At 37.0% G+C, this 19,483-nt stretch overlaps 1 protein-coding gene across 4 annotated transcripts in view; it reads right to left on the bottom strand.

The window, feature by feature from the left end:
• The window catches only part of LOC306650410 (zinc finger protein 680-like), a 492,831-nt gene that overhangs the window by 9,342 nt on the left and 464,006 nt on the right, over positions 1-19,483 (bottom strand). For 3 of the 4 annotated variants that reach the window (XM_079122450.1, XM_079122451.1, XM_079122452.1), the window contains one exon: positions 17,295-18,293. The exons of the other annotated variant lie outside the window; for it this stretch is intronic. In XM_079122450.1, the coding sequence (XP_078978576.1) occupies positions 17,429-18,293 (865 nt within the window). In that variant the 3' untranslated portion in view covers positions 17,295-17,428. Of the gene's footprint in view, positions 1-17,294; positions 18,294-19,483 lie in introns of those variants that run through there. 4 annotated transcript variants of the gene reach the window in all.

Below are 19,483 nucleotides of genomic sequence, written 5' to 3'. Positions count from 1 at the left end.
TGGGAAATTTTCTGATATTATTTCATTGAATAGTTTATTCATTCCTTTAGTTTGTTTCGCTAAACCTTCCTCAATCCCAATAATTCTTAAATTTTGCCTTTTTATGATATCCCATAATTCTTGTAGATTCTGTTCATGATTTCTTACCATCTTCTCTGTTTGGTCAACTTTGTTTTCAAGATTGAATATTTTGTCTTCAATGTCTGAGGTTCGGTCTTCCAGGTTTTCTATTCTATTCGTTATGCTTTCTATGGAGTTTTTAACTTGGTTTATTGTTTCCTTCATTTCAAAGATTTCTGTTTTTTTTTTTTTTCAGTATCTCTAACTTTTTATTGATAAGATCTCTTGCTTCCCGTATTTGCTCTTTTTTTTTTTATTGTAAACAAATGGGATACATGTTGTTTCTCTGTTTGTACATGGCGTAAAGGCATACGATTTGTGTATTCATAAATTTACATACAGTATTGTTTCTTGATTCATTCTGTCATTTTTTCCCTTCCCCCCACCCCTCCCACCCCTCTTTACCCTCTATACAGTAATTTCTTCCTCTATACTTGCCCCCCTCCCTAACCCTAACTCTAACCCTAACACTAACCCTTCCCTCCCCCCCTTTATGTGTCATCCTCCACTTATTAGCGATATCATTCGTCCTTTGGCTTTTTGAGATTGGCTTATCTCACTTAGCATGATATTCTCCAATTTCATCCATTTGCTGCAAATGTCATAATTTTGTCATTATTTATGGCTGAGTAATATACTATTGTGTATATATACCACAGTTTCTTTATCCACTCATCAATTGAAGGGCATCTAGGTTGGTTCTATAGTCTGGCTATTGTGAATTGAGCAGCTATGAACATTGATGTGGCTGTATCTCTGTAGTATGCTGATTTTAAGTCCTTTGGGTATAGGCCAAGGAGTGGGATAGCTGGGTCAAATGGAGGGTCCATTCCAAGTTTTCTAAGGAATCTCCACACTGCTTTCCAGAGTGGCTGCACTAATTTGCAGCCCCACCAGCAATGGATGAGTGTACCTTTCTCCCCACATCCTCGCGAACACCTCTTGCTTGTATTTTTGATAATTGCCATTCTAATTGGGGTGAGATGGAATCTTAGGGTGGTTTTGATTTGCATTTCTCTTATTACTAGAGATGTTGAACATTTTTCCATATATTTATTGATTGCTTGTACATCTTCTTCTGTGAAGTGTCTGTTCATTTCCTTAGCCCATTTGTCGACTGGATTATTTGAATAATTATTTGAGTTCTTTATAGATTCTGGAGATTAGTGCTCTATCTGAAGTATGATTGGCAAAGATATTCTCCCACTCTGTAGGCTCTTTCTTCACATTACTGATAGTTTCCTTTGCTGAGAGAAAGCTTTTTAGTTTGAATCTATCCCAGTTATTGATTCTTGCTTTTATTTCTTGTGCTATGGGAGTCCTGTTAATGAAGTCTGGTCCTAGCCCGACATGTTGAAGATTGGGACCTACTTTTTCTTCTATAATCTGCAGAGTCTCTGGTCTGATTCCAAGGTCCTTAATCCATTTTGAGTTGAGTTTTGTGCAGGATGAAAGATATGGGTTTAGTTTCATTCTGTTGCATATGGATTTCCAATTCTCCCAGCACCATTTGTTGAAAAGGCTGTCTTTTCTCCATTGCATATTTTTGGCGCCTTTGTCTAGTATTAGAAAGTTGTATTTATTTGGGTTTGTGTCCGTGTCCTCCATTCTGTACCATTGATCTACCTGTCTATTTTGGTACCAGTACCATGCTGTCTTTGTTACTATTGCTTTGTAATAAAGTTGAAGTTCGGGCATTACGATACCCCCTGCTTCATTTTTCCTGCGAAGGATTGCTTTAGCTATTCTGGGTTTCTTATTCTTCCATATGAATTTCATGATTGCTTGCTCTATTTCTGTAAGGTACGTCATTGGGATTTTAATTGGGATTGCATTGAATCTGTATAGCACTTTTGGTAGTATGGCCATTTTGACAATATTAATTCTTCCCATCCAAGAACATGGGAGATCTTTCCATCTTCTAAGGTTTTCTTTAATATCTTTCTTTAGTGTTCTGTAGTTCTCATTGTAGAGGTCTTTCACCTCTTTTGTGAGATTGATTCCCAAGTATTTTATTTTTGTCGATGCTATGGTGAATGGGGTAGTTTTCATAATTTCTCTTTCTGAGGATTCATCATTTATGTATAAAAATGCATTGGATTTATGAGCATTGATCTTGTAACCTGCCACTTTACTGAATTCACTTATGAGTTCTAAAAGTTTTCTGGTGGAATTTCCTGGTTCCTCGAAGTATATAATCATATCATCCGCAAATAGGGATAGTTTGAGTTCTTCTTTTCCTATTCGCATTCCTTTAATTTCCTTGGTCTGTCTAATTGCTCTGGCTAGAGTCTCAAGAATGATATTGAATAGGAGTGGTGAAAGAGGGCATCCCTGTCTTGTTCCAGTTTTTAGGGGGAATGCTTTCAGTTTTTCACCGTTTAGAATGATATTAGCCATGGGCTTAGCATAGATGGCCTTTACAATGTTAAGGAATGTTCCCACTATCCCTATTTTTTCTAGTGTTTTGAGCATGAAGGGGTGTTGTATTTTATCAAATGCTTTTTGTGCATCTATTGAAATAATCATGTGATTCTTGACTTTAAGTCTATTGATATGGTGAATTACATTTATTGATTTCCGGATGTTGAACCAAACTTGCATCCCTGGGATAAAACCCATTTGACCGTGGTGCACTATCTTTTTAATATATTTTTGTATGTGATTTGCTAAAATTTTATTGAGAATTTTTGCGTCAATGTTCATTAATGATATCGGTCTGAAATTTTCTTTCCTTGATTTGTGTCTGTCTGGCTTGGGTATCAGAGTAATATTGGTTTCATAGATGAGTTTGGGAGGGTACCCTCCTCTTCTATTTCATGGAATACTTTGAGAAGTATTGGAATGAGCTCTTCTTTAAAGATTTTGTAGAACTCGGCTGAGAACCCATCTGGTCCTGGACTTTTCTTTGTTGGTAGGCTTTTGATGACCTCTTCTACTTCATTACTTGAAATTGTTCTATTTAAATTGTGTATGTCCTCCTCGTTCAATTTAGGCAATTCATATGTCTCTAGAAACCTGTTGATGTCTTCGAAATTTTCTATTTGGTTAGAATATAGATTTTCAAAATAGCTTCTAATTATGTTTTGTATTTCAATCGTGTGTGTTGTGATATTTCCTTGTTCATTCCAAATTTTGGTGATTTGGGTTTTCTCTTGTCTTCTCTTTGTTAGAGTGGCTAAGGGTTTATCAATTTTGTTTATTTTTTCAAAGAACCAACTATTTATTTTGTCAATTTTTTGTATAGTTTTTTTGTTTCAATTTCATTGATTTCAGCTCTGAGTTTAACTATTTCCAGTCTTCTACTACTTTTGGTGTTGGTCTGTTCTTTTTCTAGGGCTTTGAGCTGTAGTGTTAGGTTGTTTATTTGTTGATTTTTACTTCTTTTATTGAATGTGCTCCGTGAAATAAATTTTCCTCTAAGTACTGCTTTCATAGTGTCCCAAAGATTTTGATATGATGTTTCTTTGTTCTCATTTACCTCTAAGAATTTTTTAATTTCCTTCCTAATATCTTCTGTTATCGATTCATCATGTAATAGCATATTGTTTAATCTCCAGGTGTTGGAGTAGCTACTGTTTTATACTCTTTCATTTATTTCTAACTTCAATCCATTATGATCTGATAGAATACAAGGTAGTGTCTCTATCTTCTTGTATTTGCTTACATTAGCTTTGTGGCATAATATATGGTCTATTTTAGAGAAGGATCCATGTGCTGCTGAGAAGAAATGTATTTGCTCTTTGTTGGATGGTATATTCTATAAATGTCCTTTAAGTCTAAATTATTTATTGTGTTATTGAGATCTATGGTTTCTTTGTTCAATTTTTGTCTGGAAGATCTGTCCAGTAGTGAGACAGGCGTGTTAAAATCACCTAGTATTATTGTGTTATGGTCTATTTGGTTTCTGAAATTGAGAAGAATTTGTTTGACATACATGTATGAGCCACTGTTTGGGGTATAGATGTTTATGATTGTTATATCTGCTGATTTATGGTTCCCTTAAGCAGTATGTAATGTCCTTCTTTATCCTTTCTGACTAGTTTTGACTTGAAGTCCACATTATCTGAAATGAGGATGGATACCCCAGCTTTTTTGCTGAGTCCATGTGCATGGTATGTTTTCCCCCATCCTTTCACCTTTAGTCTATGGGTATCTCTTTCTACGAGGTGAGTCTCTTGCAGGCAACACATTGTTGGATCTTTCTTTTTGATCCAATCTGCCAATCTATGTCTTTTGATTGATGAGTTCAGGCCATTAATATTCAGGGTTATTATTGAGATATGATTAGTATTCCCGGTCATTTGGTTCATTTTATTTATTTATTTATTTATTTATTTATTTATTTATTTTGAGACGACTTGTATCCTCCTTTATTTGACAATTCCTTTAGGATAGTTCCTCCCATTGCTGATTTGTTTCTTTGTTTTTCATCTCTTCCTCGTGGAATATTTTGCTGAGAATGTTCTGTAATTCTGACTTTCTTTTTGTAAATTCTTTTAGCTTTTGTTTATCATGGAAGGATTTTATTTCATCATCAAATTTGAAGGTAAGTTTTGCTGGGTGTAAGATTCTTGGTTGGCATCCATTTTCTTTCAGGGCTTGAAAAATGTTGTTCCAGGCCCTTCTAGCTTTTAGGGTCTGGATTGAAAAATCTGCTGATATCCATATTGGTTTCCCCCTGAATGTAATTTGATTCCTTTCTCTTGCAGCCTTTAAAATTCTGTCTTTGTTTTGTATGTTGGGCATTTTCATTATAATGTGCCTTGGTGTGGGTCTTTTGTAATTTTGTATATTTGGAGTCCTATAAGCCTCTTGCACTTGATCTTCCATTTCATTCTTCAGATTTGGGAAATTTTCTGATAGTATTTCATTGAATAGATTGTTCATTCCTTTGGTCTGTTTCTCTAAGCCTTCCTCAATTCCAATAATTCTTAAATTTGGCCTCTTCATGATATCCCATAGTTCTTGGAGATACTGTTCATGATTTCTTACCATCTTCTCTGTTTGTTCAACTTTGTTTTCAAGGTTAAATATTTTATCTTCAATGTCTGATGTTCTGTCTTCCATGTGTTCTATTCTATTGGTTATGCTTTCTATGGAGTTCTTAATTTGGTTTATTGTTTCCTTCATGTCAAGGATTTCTGTTTGGTTCTTTTTCAATATCTCTAACTCTTTATTGAAATGATCTTTTGCTTCCTGTTTTTGCTCTTTTAACTGTCAATTGGTGTGATCATTCAGTGCCTGCATTTGCTCTTGCATCTCGTCATTTGCTTCCCTGAGCATTTTAATTATGTACATTCTGAACTCCCTTTCTGTCATTTCTTCTGCCATGCTGTCGTTGGGTTTCATTGATGTAACATCTAGATTTGTTTGCAGCATTTTCTTTCCTTGCTTTCTCATATTGTTCAGGTATCAGTTGACCGCTGTGATATTGCAGATTTCCTCTATTGTCTTATAATATCCCTGAAGATTTCTATTATATCCCCTCTTAGTCTTCAGTAGCCTGAAGTCTTGGAGGAAGTTGATAATGCAGTGCTCCACAAGGGAGCTGACTCCCTAGGGGTGGTGGCCTTCCGGTGGGGTATATTCCCTGCTAGTGGGCAGAGGTACCTTCACTTGCTGATGAATGGTCATCCAAAAGGGAAGTAGGATGTGGGCTGATGCAAGACCCGTTTGGGCCTGTGTCTCTGATTTTACAGTCCTTTTGGGAGAACCTCACCCGACAGGGAGGAGTCACCCGGTGGGAAGGTCTCGCTGGTCGGTTTTCCTCCCAGAGGTTCCGTTCAATTCAAAACTACTGCCTGGGCTGGGCAGCCTTCTTCTGCAATGTTCCCAGGGACCTGGACCTACCTCCTGGGCCTGGAAGCCTCACCCTTCGCAAACAAATCTCCTTAGGCTGCCTATCCTCAGAGAAGCTGCCTGCAGTCCTGGAGCCTTCGCTCCGCCCCTCAGTTTGTCTGTGGGGCTTTACAGGCGGCAGCCACTAAGGCCTGGAGAAAATTGCCTGTTAAGGGAGACATCAGCGTGTCTCTGACAGGAGTCAAACAAGGCCCCAATGAGCCCTTTTTCTGACTTTGTTCACAGACTTATAACAACGGCTGGTCATATTCTTGGCAGTTCTGATGCAGGTCTTGACTATGTCAAGCAACTTTCTTATGAAAATGCCAATCCTGCATGCCAAGCCACTATAAGACCTTACAGAAAGAAGACAGATTTAACAGAATACATTCATCTGTGCTCAGATATAGGACCTTCTTATCAACAAGGCTTAGCAATGGCGGCTGCTTTTAGTGGACAGACAGTGAGGGACTTTCTTAATAATAAAGAGAAAAACAAAAGGGCCTGTTTTAAATGTGGCAAGGGTGGACACTTTGCCAAAGACTGCAGATCAGATTTACAAAAAACTCTTGAGGCCTAAATACCTGGTTTCTGCCCTAGGTGCAAGAGAGGAAAACATTGGGCTAATGAATGCAAGTCCAAAAGAGACAATCAGGGAAATCCCCTTCCACCACATCAGGGAAATGGGAGGCGGGGCCCGCCTCAGGCCCCAAAACAAGCATATGGGGCAATCAGTTTCATTCCAGCCAACAGCAGCAACAACAATCCATTTCAGAACTCAGTAGAGCAACCCCAGGGAGCTCAGGATTGGACCTCAGTTCCACCTCCCATGTCCTATTAACTCCTGACATGGGCCCTCAAACCTTGAATACTGGAATTTTTGGCCCATCTCCCTCAGGTTATTTTGGCTTAATTTTAGGAAGCAGTAGTTCTACCATGAAAGGTTTACAAGTACTCCCAGAAGTTGTAGATCAAGATTTCTTGGGAGAAATTAAGATCATGGCTAAAACAGATAACAACATTATTACTGTTATTCAGGGAGAAAGAATAGCACAGCTGATACTGTTACCATTAGTTCCAACCAAACACCCAGTTCAAAATTCTAGGAGAGGAAATGGAGGTTTTGGATCCTCTAATGTATATTGGGTACAACACATAACTGATCAAAAACCTTCTTTCACCTATGGCTAGATGGCAAGTCCTTTACAGGTCTAATAGATACAGGAGCAGATGTGACCATAATTAAACAAGAGGATTGGCCTTCTTCTTGGCCTATCACAGGAACTATGACTAATCTTAGGGGTATTGGTCAAAGTAAAAATTCAAAGCAGTGTTCTAAATACCTCACTTGGAGAGACAAAGAAAACAATACAGGTCTCATTAAGCCTTATATCATACCTCATTTGCCTGTTAATTTGTGGGGAAGAGACCTATTATCTCAGATGAAAGTAATCATGTGCAGCCCCAATGAAACGGTTGCTGCCCAAATGCTATCTCAGGGATATGCACGAAGAAAGGGGCTAGGAAAGGCTGAAAATGGTATTTTACATCCCATTCCGAATGTAGGACAGATTGAAAGAAAAGGCTTGGGAAATTTTTGATTTCGGCCATTGACATGCCTGCATCCCAACTGTGTGCAGATCCAATAACTTGGAAATCAGATGAACCAGTTTGGGTTGATCAATGGCCGATAACTTCTGAAAAACTTGAAGCTGCTCGAATGTTAGTGCGGGAACAGCTAACAGCCGGACATATCATAGAGAGTAATTCTCCTTGGAATACTCCTATATTTGTAATTAAGAAAAAATCTGGTAAATGGAGATTATTACAGGACTTAAGGGCTGTCAATGTCACTATGGTGCTCATGGGAGCCCTAAAACCAGGGCTGCCATCTCCTGTAGCCATCCCTCAAGGATATTTTAAGGTAATTATTGACCTCAAATACTGTTTTTTTACTATCCCTCTACATGTAGATGATCAGAAAAGATTTGCTTTTAGTCTACCATCAATAAATTTTAGAGAACCTATGAAAAGATATCAGTGGAAAGTATTGCCACAAGGAATGGTTAATAGTCCAACCTCATGCCTTTCCCAATCAACCCCTTAATATCTACCCAGACAGTGCCAACTCGGCCCACTCGGTGCCACTCCTTGAAACTGTCTCTCAGATCAGACATGTTTCTAAAACAGCATCACTGTTCTTTCAATGTCAGACATTCATCCATAATAGAGGACTCATCAGAGCTCACTCTGGCATTCCAGGGCCATTGGTTAAGGGCAATAGAATTGCTGACACAGCTACCAAAATGGTTGCAGTAGCTTTTTCAGATAATATTAAGCAAACTCAAGATGCTCATAACCTACATCATTTAAATGCCCGCTCTCTTAGGTTATTTTATAAAATCACTAGGGAACAAGCAAGGCAAATAGTAAAAGGCTGTACCACGTGTGCTTCTCATCTACCAGTTCCACAACTAGGAGTTAATCCAAAAGGCCTTGTTCCTAACATGGTGTGGCAAATGGACGTTACCCATTTTTTAGAGTTTGGTAATCTAAAATATATTCATGTTTGCATAGATACATTTAGTGGATTTATATTGGCTACACTTCAGGCTGGAGAAGGAACGAAACACGTAATTGCCCATCTATTACATTGCTTCTCAGTCTTGGGCATACCTAAACAAATTAATACAGATAATGACCCCGGATATACAGCAAAAATCCTCCAAAAATTTTGTGAAAAATTACAAATTCAACATGTCACCGGAATTCCTTATAATCCTCAAGGCCAAGGAATGGATGAGAGAGCACATCTCTCTCTTAAAACTACTATTGATAAAATGAAAAAGGGGGAATGATACACAATCAAGGGTTCTCCCCATAATATACTCAATCATGCTTTACTCATTCTCAATTTTTTAAAAATGGATGATCATGGGAAATCTGCCACTGATCGTTTCTGGCACCCGGAATCTCAAAAGCATTTTGCCATGGTAAAATGGAAAGATCCATTGGATGGTTCATGGCATGGTGCAGACCCAGTCTTAATCTGCGGTCGAGGTTCAGTCTGCATCTTCTCTCAAAATGCTGATGCAGCCAGATGGCTGCCAGAGTGCCTTGTACACCAAGTTAATGAAGTTACCTCCTCCAGGGATAAAAATCATCCCTGAGAGTCTTTTCTTTTCCTTCCACAGGAATGAACAAAACATTGCTTCTCTGGATGATGGCTGCCTGTTCACTGCTCTCCTACAGCCATGCAGGGTTTGAGGACCTTGCTAAGGCTCGAGAAGTGCTGTTTCTATGCCAACACATCAGGAATCGTTAAGGACAAGATCAAACAGCTGCAAGAAGACCTAGAAAAATGCCGATGAGCACTGGCTGATAATCCACTATGGACTGGATTCAGTGGACTCCTTTCCTATCTCCTTCCTTTCTTAGGTCCCCTCCTTTGCTTGCTACTAGTCATATCTATAGGTCCTTTGATATCCAACAAGATTATGGCTTTCATCAAAGTTCAAATTGAGGCTATACAGGCAAAACCTATTCAGGTTCTTTACCATCGACTGGAGATGATGGATTGTGATGGTGCAACATTTGATCAATATTAGATTGTAATAGACCATCACCCCTGTGTGCTGAACTGGTCAACCAATGACGGGTAAGATAAGTGGGATCACATACCAACCTAAGACAGGAAATGAGGGCTAGAGCCTCATTATCCAATGACAGGTAAGGATGGTGCTCTGGCACAGACAACCTAAGACAGGCGCAGTTCCCGAGGGATTGTCACTCCAGTTCTATAAAATAAAAAAGGGGGACATGTCTGGAGCCGGCAGGTCATGCACCCTGCCTTGCCTCAAGGTCATTTGCCCTGCCTTGCCTCATGGTCATGCCCCCTGCCTCATCTCATGTTGAGCTAAGATGGTCACTGCCAGATGCTGGCAGGTCGTGCCTCTACCTGTACACACAAATGTCAGACTATACCAGGTGCATCAGACTAGATTGTGTGGTGCTTCACGACTGGCCAACTACACTTCCTTATTCGAGTTCTGGTGCGAGGACTACTCTTGCCTTCGCGCGCTATCCCCTGATTGGTTTTTGTACTTTATATTAACTGTGTTTATTCCCCTAATAAATGAGATTTGATCAGGCTTTTGTCTTGTCTCCATTTCCTGTGTCTCTTGTCTCTCCCAATCCCTGCTCCCTCCTGCAGGTTCCCACTGAAGTCCTGCAGGTCGGGACAGGAAACCTATAGGACCACTGTAAGCCTATAGGGGGAAATCTGCAATACGCCAGATCTGCACTGCTACAGGGAAGATACATGAACAACATGAAAAAACAAGGGAAGAAAATGATCCAAACAAATCTAGATTCTATAGTAATAGAATCCAATGACAGTATGTTAGAAGAAATATCAGAAAAGGACTTCAGATTATACATGATTAAGATGATTTGCGAAGCAAAGGATGAGATAAGAGAGCAAATGCAGGCAATCAATGATAATACCAATAAGCTGAAAGAGTACCTGCAGGAAGCAAAAGATGATTTCAACAAAGAGATAGAGATTCTCAAAAAAAAAAAAAAAAAAAAAAAAAACCAAAAACAAAACAACAACAACAAAAAAAAAAAAAACAGAAATCTTTCAAATGAAGGAGACAATAACCCAAATTAAAAACTCAATGGAAAGCATCACTAACACACTAGACCACTTGGAAGACAGAACCTCAGAATGAAGACAAAATATTTCATCTTGAAAATAAAGTCGCCCAAACAGAGAAGACGGTAAGAAATCATGAACAGAATCTACAAGAATATGGGACATCATGAAAAGAACAAATTTAAGGATTATTGGAATTGAGGAAGGCACAGAGATACAAACCAAAGGAATGAACAACCTATTCAATGAAATAATATCAGAAAATTACCCAAACCTGAAGAATGAAATGGAATCACAACAGATCCACACCAAGGCACATTATAATGAAAATGCCTAACATTCAAAATAAATATAGGATTTTGAAGGCCGCGAGAAAAAGGCATCAGATTACATATAGGGGGAGACCAATAGGGATAGCAGCACAATTCTCAACCCAGACTCTAAAAGCTAGAAGGGCCTGGAACAATATACTTCAAGCTCTGAAACAACATGTTTTCCAAACAAGAATCCTATACCCCGCAAAACTAACCTTCAGATTTGAAGATAAAATAAAATCCTTCCATGATAAACAAAAGTTAAAAGAATTTACAAATAGAAAGCCTGCACTACAGAATATTCTCAATAAAATATTCCATGAGGAGGAAATGAAAAACAACAATGGAAGTCAGCAAAGGGAGGAACTACCTTAGAGTAAAACCACTCAAAGGAGAAATGAAACCAACTTAAAAACCAAAAATAAGCCAAATGACTGGAAATACAAATCATTTCTCAATAATAACCCTGAACGTTAATGGCCTAAACTCATCAATCAAAAGACATAGACTGGCAGAATGGATTAAAAAGAAAGACCCAACAATATGCTGCCTACAAGAGACTCATCTCATAGAAAAAGACATCCACAGACTAAAGGTGAAAGGAGGGAAAAAACCTACCATGCACATGGACCCAGTAAAAAAGCGGGGGTTTCCATCCTTATATCAGATAAAGTGGACTTCAAGCCAAAGATAGTCAGAAGGGATAAAGAAGGACATTTCATACTGCTTAAGGGAACCATAAATCAGGAAGACATAACAATAGTAAATATTTATGTCCCAAACAATGGTGCATCCCTGTACATCAAACAAATCCTTCTCAATTTCAAGAATCACATAGACCACAACACAATAATTCTTGGCGACTTTAACGCACCACTGTAACCACTAGATAGACCTTCCAAACAAAATCCAACCAAAGAAACCATAGAACTCAATAACACAATCAATAACCTAGACTTAATAGACATATATAGAATATTCCATCCATCAACGAGCGGATTCACTTTCTTCTCAGCAGCACATGGAACCTTCTTGACTATAGACCATATGTTATGCCACAAAGCAGCCCTGAGAAAATGCAAAAAAATAGAGATACTGCCTTGTGTTCTATGAGATCATAATGGACTGAGAGTAAAAATCAATGACAAAGTAAAAAAAGGAAATTACTACAACACTTGGAGACTAAATAATATGCTATTGAATGAAACATGGATAACAAAAACCATCAGGAGGGAGATTAAAAAATTCTTAGAAATCAATAAGAATGATGATACGACATATCAAAATCTCTGGGACACAATGAAAGCGGTACTAAGAGGAAAATTCATTGCATGGAGCGCATTCCAGAATAGAATGAAAAATCAACAATTAAATGACCTAACATTACAGCTCAAAGGCCTAGAAAAAGAAGAACAGAATAACAGCAAAAGTAGTAGAAGACAGGAAATAATTGAAATCAGAGCTGAAATCAATGAAATTAAACAAAAGAAACTATTCAAAAATTTGACATAAAAATTTCTCAAAGTTGGTTCTTTGAGAAAGTAAACAAAATAGATAAACCCTTAGCCACACTAACAAATAGAAGGAGAGAGAAGACTCAAATTACTAAAATACATGATGCAAAAGGAAATATCCCGACAGATACCACTGAGATACAGAACATAATGAGAAGCTACTTTGAAAATCTGTATTCCAACAAAATAGAAACTACCGAAGACATTGACAAATTTCTAGAGGCTTATGCTCTTCCCAAACTGAACCAGGAGGACATACACAAATTAAACAGATCAATATCAAGCAAGGAAATAGAAGAAGGCATTAAAAATCTACCATCCAAGAAAAGCCTAGGACCAGACGGATTCTCAGCTGAGTTCTACAAGACCTTCAAAGAAGAACTCATTCCAATACTTTTCAAAGTATTCCAGGAAATAGAAAAGAAAGGTACCCTACAAAACTCATTCTATGAAGCTAATATCACCCTCATACCCAAACCAGGAAAATATACATCAAGGAAAGAAATTTTAGACCAATGTCGTTGATGAATACAGATGCTAAGATCCTTAACAAAATATTGGCAAACCGTATCCAAAAACGTATTAAGAAAATTGTGCACCACGATCAAGTGGGGTTCATTCCTGGAATGCAAGGATGGTTTAACATCCGTAAATCAAAAAACGTAATCCATCATGTCAATAGACTTAAGGATAAGAATCATATGATTATTTCAATTGATGCAGAAAAAGCATTTGACAATGTACAACACCCTTTCATGCTCAAAACACTAGAAAAAATAGGGATAGTAGGAACATACCTGAACATTGTAAAGGCTATTTATGCTAAGCCCATGGCCAGCATCATTCTTAATGGAGAAAAACAGAAACTATTCCCTTTAAAAACAGGAACAAGACAGGGAAGTGCTCTTTCTCCACTTCTATTCAACATTGTTCTCAACACTCTAGCCACAGCAATTAGGCAGACTAAAGAAATTAAAGGGATACGAACAGGAAAAGAGGAACTTAAGGTGTCACTATTTGCGGATGACATGATTGTATATTTAGAGAATCCAAAATAGTCCTCCAGAAAACTTCTAGACCTCATCAATGAATTCAGCAAAACAGCAGGCTATAAAATCAACACACATAAATCTACAGCATTTTTATATGCAAACAATGAAACAGCTGAAAGGGAAATGAGGAAAACAACTTCATTTGCAATAGACTCAAAAATAAAATAAAATAAAATAAAATACTTGGGCATCAATCTAACCAAAGAGGTAAAAGATCTCTACAATGAAAACTACAAAACACTGAAGAAAGAAATTAAGGAAGACCTTAGAAGATGGAAAGATCTCCCATGTTCTTGGATAAGCAGAATTAATATTGTCAAAATGGACATACTACCAAAAGTGCTATACACATTCAATGCAATTCCAATTAAAATCCCAATGACGTACCTCACAGAAATAGAGCAAGCAATCATGAAATTCATCTGGAAGAATAAGAAACCAAGAATAGCTAAAGCAATCCTTAGCAGGAAGAATGAAACAGGGGGTATTGCAATACAGAACTTCAACTACACTACAAAGCAATGGTAACAAAAACGGCATGGTAATGGCACCAAAATAGACAGGTAGATCAATGGTACAGAATAGAGGATATGGACACAAACCCAAATAAATACAATTTTCTCATACTAGACAAAGGTGCAAAAATATGCAATGGAGAAAAGATAGCCCCTTCAACAAAGAGTGCTGGGAAAACTGGAAATCCATATGCAACAGAATGAAAATAAATCCCTATCCCTCACCCTGCACAAAACTCAACTCAAAATGGATCAAGGACCTTGAAATCAGACCAGAGACCCTGCATCTTATAGAAGAAAAAGTAGGTCCAAATCTTCACCTTGTTGGCTTAGGATCAGACTTCCTTAACAGGAATACCATAGCACAAGAAATAAAAGCAAGAATCAATAACTGGAATAGATTCAAACTAAATAGCTTTCTCTCAGCAAAGGAAACTATCAGCAATGTGAAGAAAGAGCCTACAGAGTGGGAGAATATCTTTGCAACTCATATTTCAGATAGAGCACTAATTTGCAGAATCTATAAAGAACTCAAAAAACTCTACACCAAGAATACAAATAATCCAATCAACAAATGGGCTAAGGAAATGAACAGACACTTCACAGAAGAAGATGTCCAAGCAATCAACAGTTATATAAAAAAAGTTCAACATGTTTAGTAATAAGAGAAATGCAAATCAAAACTACACTAAGCTTCCATCTCACCTCAAAAGAATGGCAATTATCAAGAATACAGCAACAATAGGTATTGGCGAGGATGTGGGGAAAAAGGTACACTCATCCATTGCTGGTGGGACTGCAAATTAGTGCAGCCACTCGGGAAAGCAGTGTGGAGATTCCTTAGAAAACTTGGAATGAACCTACCATTTGACCCAGCTATCCCATTCCTCGGCCTATACCCAAAGGACATAAAATCAGCATACTACAGAGATACAGCCACATCAATGTTCATAGCTGCTCAATTCACAATAGCCAGACTATGGAACCAACCTAGATGCCCTTCAATTGATGAAAGGATAAATAAACTGTGGTATATATATACAATGAAATATTACTCATCCAGAAAGAATAATAAAATTATGGCATTTGCAGGCAAATGGATGAAATTGGAGAATATCATGTTAAGTGAGATAAGTCAATCTCAAAAATCCAAAAGAGGAATGATCTCACTTATAAGCGGATGATGACACTTAATGTGGGGTGGGAGTGGGACAAGAATGGAGGAAGGAGGGACTCTATAGAGGGAAAAGAGAGTTGGGAGGGGTGGGGGGAAGGAAAAAATAATGGAATGAATGAAACATCATTGTGTAAATTTATGAATCTGCAAATGGTATGCTGTTAATCCATGTACAAACAGAAACAGCATGTATCCCATTTGTTTAAAAGAAAATTAAATTAAAAAAAAGATTCCTATTTTTTTTTATTGTAAACTCATGGGATACATGTTGTTTCTCTGTACATGGAACAAAGGCATATCTTTTGTGTAATCACAAATTTATTTAAGATAATGTTGTTTTAGAGTTAGGGTTAGGGAGAGGGCAAGAATGGAGGAAGGAAGAACTGTAAAAAGGGAGTAGAAGGGTGGGAGGGGTGGGGGGGAGGGAAAAAATAGATGAGTCAAACAACATTACTCTATGTAAATTTATGATTACACAAATGGTATGCCTTGACTTATGTACAAACAGAGAAACAACATGTATCCCATTTCTTTACAATAAAAAAAGTAAAAGAAAAATAGAAAAAAAAAGATAATGTTGTTTGATTCATTCTGTTATTTTTCCCTTCCCACCCACCTCTCCCACCCCTCTTTTCCCTCTATGCAGTCCTTCCTTCCTCCGTTCTTACCACCCTACTTATCCCAAACCCTAAACCTAACACTAACCCTAACACTAACCCCTCCCACCCCCCAAATGTGTCATCATCCGCTTATCAGTGAGATCATTCATTCTTTGGTTTATTGAGATTGGCTTATCTCACTTAGCATAATATTCTCCAATTCCATTCATTTGCCTGGAAATGCCATAATTTTATCATTCCTTATGGCTGGGTAATATTCCATTGTGCATATATATATATATATATATCAGTTTCTTTATCCATTTATCAACTGAAGGATATCTAGGTTGGCTCCACAATCTGGCTATTGTGAATTCAGCAGCTATGAACATTGATGTGGCTGTATCTCTGCAGTATGCTGATTTGAAGTCCTTTGGGTATAGGCCAAGGAGTGGGATAGCTGGGTCAAATGGTAGTTCCATTCCAAGCTTTCTGAGGAATCTCCACAATGCTTTCCAGAGTGGATGCACTAATTTGCAACCCCACCAGCAATGTATGAGTGTACCTTTTTTCCAACAACCTCAGATAATGAAGACAAAATATTTCATCTTGAAAATAAATTTCACTACAAAGAGAAGATTGAAATAAATTATGAACAGAATCTCCAAGAATTATGAGATAACATGAAATGGCCAAATTTAAGAATTATTTGGATTGAGAAAGACACAGAGTTACAAACCAAACCAATGAAAAATCTGCTCAATGAAATAATGTCAGAAAATTTCAAAAACATGAAGAATGAAGTGGAAAATCAATTACAAAAGATTTACAGGACAGCAAATGTATAAAATTACACCAGACCCACACTGAGGCATATTATAAAGAAAAAGTCTAGCATTCAAAATAAAGATAGAATTTTAAAGTCTGTGGGAGAAAACCATCAGATTACATATACAGGGAATCCAATATGAACATTAGCAGATTTCTCATTCCAGACACTAAAGACTTGGTGGTTCTGGAACAACATATTTCAAACTCTAAAATTACATGGAAACCAATCAAGAATCATATGCCCAGCAAAACTAACATTCAGATTTGATGATGAAATAAAATCCTTCTACAATAAACAAAAGTTAAAAGAATTTACAAATTGAAAGCATGAACTACTGAACATTGTAAGAAAAATATTCCACAAGGAGGAAATGAAAACAATGAGTTAGCAGAGGGAGAAACTACACTACAGAAAAAGTCAATCAAAGGGGAAAGCAAGTCAAGTTAAAAACCAAAAATGAACTCCTATTAAGAGCTTTGCCTCATTCTTTACAATCATAGGAATTTTCTGCAATATGACTTCTCTTGCAGTAAGAAAGGGTTGTGTTGAAAATCTTTGCTACAGTCCATACATTTCTAAGATTTCTCATCACTGTAAACCTTGAGATGTTTAATAAGGGTTGGACAATCCTTAAAGCCTTTGCAACACTCTTTACATTCATCATTGAGAATCCTGTGTTGTTGAATAAGATGTGAGCTCTGAATAAATGCTTTTCCACATTAATTGCATTTATATGGCTTCCCTCCAGTATGAATAGTCTGCTGTTGAGTAACAGTTGAGATGAATTTAATATATTTGCCTCATTCATTATATTTGTATGGTCCCTTCCCTATGAATCCTCTGGTGTCTAATAAGTCCTCCACTAAACTTAAAGCCTTTGCCACATTCCTTACATTCATATGGTCTCTCATCTATATGAATCCTGTAGTGTCGAGTCAAGTCTGAAAAGTCAATAAATGCTTTCCCACATTCTGTACATTTGTACAGTTTCTCTCCAGTATGAATATTCTGGTGTTGAATAAGGGCTTTATTATACTTAAAGCCTTTGCCACATTTCTTACATTCATATGGTCGTTCATCACTATGAACACTCTGGTGTTCAGTGAAGTTTGAAAATCGTGTAAATGCTTTCCCACATTCTGTACATTTGTAGGGCTTCTCTCCAGTATGAATCCTCTGGTGTTGAGTAAGGCCTGAGATATATTTAAAATCTTTTTCACATTCTATACATTTGTATGGTCTCTCATCACTATGAATCCTCTGATGTCTAGTAAGATTTGAGGTGGAAATAAATGCCTTTCCACATTCTTTACAAGTATAGGGCTTGTCTCCAGCATGATTCTTCTTGTGATTAGTGAGGCATGACCTTTGATTAAAACCTTTACCACAATCTTCACATCTGTAGGGTTTATCACTACTGTGATAAAGGGTTGAGAATTCCTTAAATGCTTGAACACATTTCTTAAATCTGTATGGCATTTTTCCAACATAAATTTTCTTGCACTGATTAAATCTTGTGATTTTATTTAAAGTTTTTCCACATTGTTGATATTTGCAATCCTTTCCTTGAATATGGATGCTTGGAATGATAAATTCTGAGCACTGATGAAATACTTGTTTGCATTTGTTGCCTTTGTAAAGCTTCTTTGTAAAATGTTCACAATGATATTTTCTAGAATTTAAAAAATATTAAATATCTGTGAGTTTCACTGCATTTCTTATATTTTTCACCAATACAAATGCATTCATATTTATTTAGGGTACTGAACTAGCTAAAAGGTCTTGAAAGCTTTACGATAAATGTAGAATTATCACCAAATAGCTACATCTGATTGTTTCTCAAGTAATATGGTATAAGTACAGATCTTCCTACATTCATTAAAATGTTACATTTTGACGCAAGGAAGAACTGTTTGTTGAATGTAGAACAACTAATGCTTCATTATGTTAAAAAAAACTGATCATACTTAGTAATTTATTTTATATTCAGTAATATAGATTTATATTACTACATCTATTGTCTACAAAAGTATTTGAGTAAAAATTTAAACAAATTCTACATTTAAAATGTTCATTGTTATGAACTGAATCATACAATAGATTTTATTTCATATTTTCCAAATTTCATTTCACTTTTTTATTTTTTTATTTTTATTTTTTTAAACTCCTTTTAATTGTACACAAATGGGATACATACTGTTTCTCTACATGAAGTAAAAACATACCATTTGTGTAGTCATACTTTAACACAGGATAATAGTGTTTGATTCATTCCATAATTTTTCCCTTCTCCCCACCCCTCCCACCCCTCTCACCCCTCTATAAATTTCCTCTTTCCTCCATTCTTACCTCCTTCCCACACCCCACTATGTGTCATCATCTACTGTTCAGGGAGAGCATTTGTCCTTTGGATTTTTGAGATTGGCTCATCTCACTTAGTATGATATTCTCCAATTTTATCCATTTGCCTGTAATGCCATAATTTTATTATTCTTTATGGCTGTGTAATATTCCATTGTATTTATATATCTCAGTTTCTTTGTCCATTCAACAATTGAAGGACATCTAGGTTGGTTCTACTATCTGGCTATTGTGAATTGAGCAGCTATGAACATTGATGTGGCTGTATCTCTATAATATGCTGATTTTAAGTCCTTTGGGTATAGGCCAAGGAGTAGATAGCTGAGTCAAATGGTAATTTCATTCCAAGATTTCTAGGGAATCTCCACACTGCTTTCCAGAGTGGCTGCAGTAATTTGCAGCCCCATCGGCAATCTATGAGTGTACCATTTTCCCCACATCCTCATCATTTCACAAGGTTATCTTATCAAAAATTTAATGGACATAAATTTTCAAGACACT

Source organism: Sciurus vulgaris (assembly GCF_902686455.1).
Source record: "Sciurus vulgaris genome assembly, chromosome: 19".
Classification (NCBI taxonomy): Eukaryota; Metazoa; Chordata; class Mammalia; order Rodentia; family Sciuridae; genus Sciurus; species Sciurus vulgaris.
This window is presented reverse-complemented; position numbering and strand designations above follow the sequence as displayed.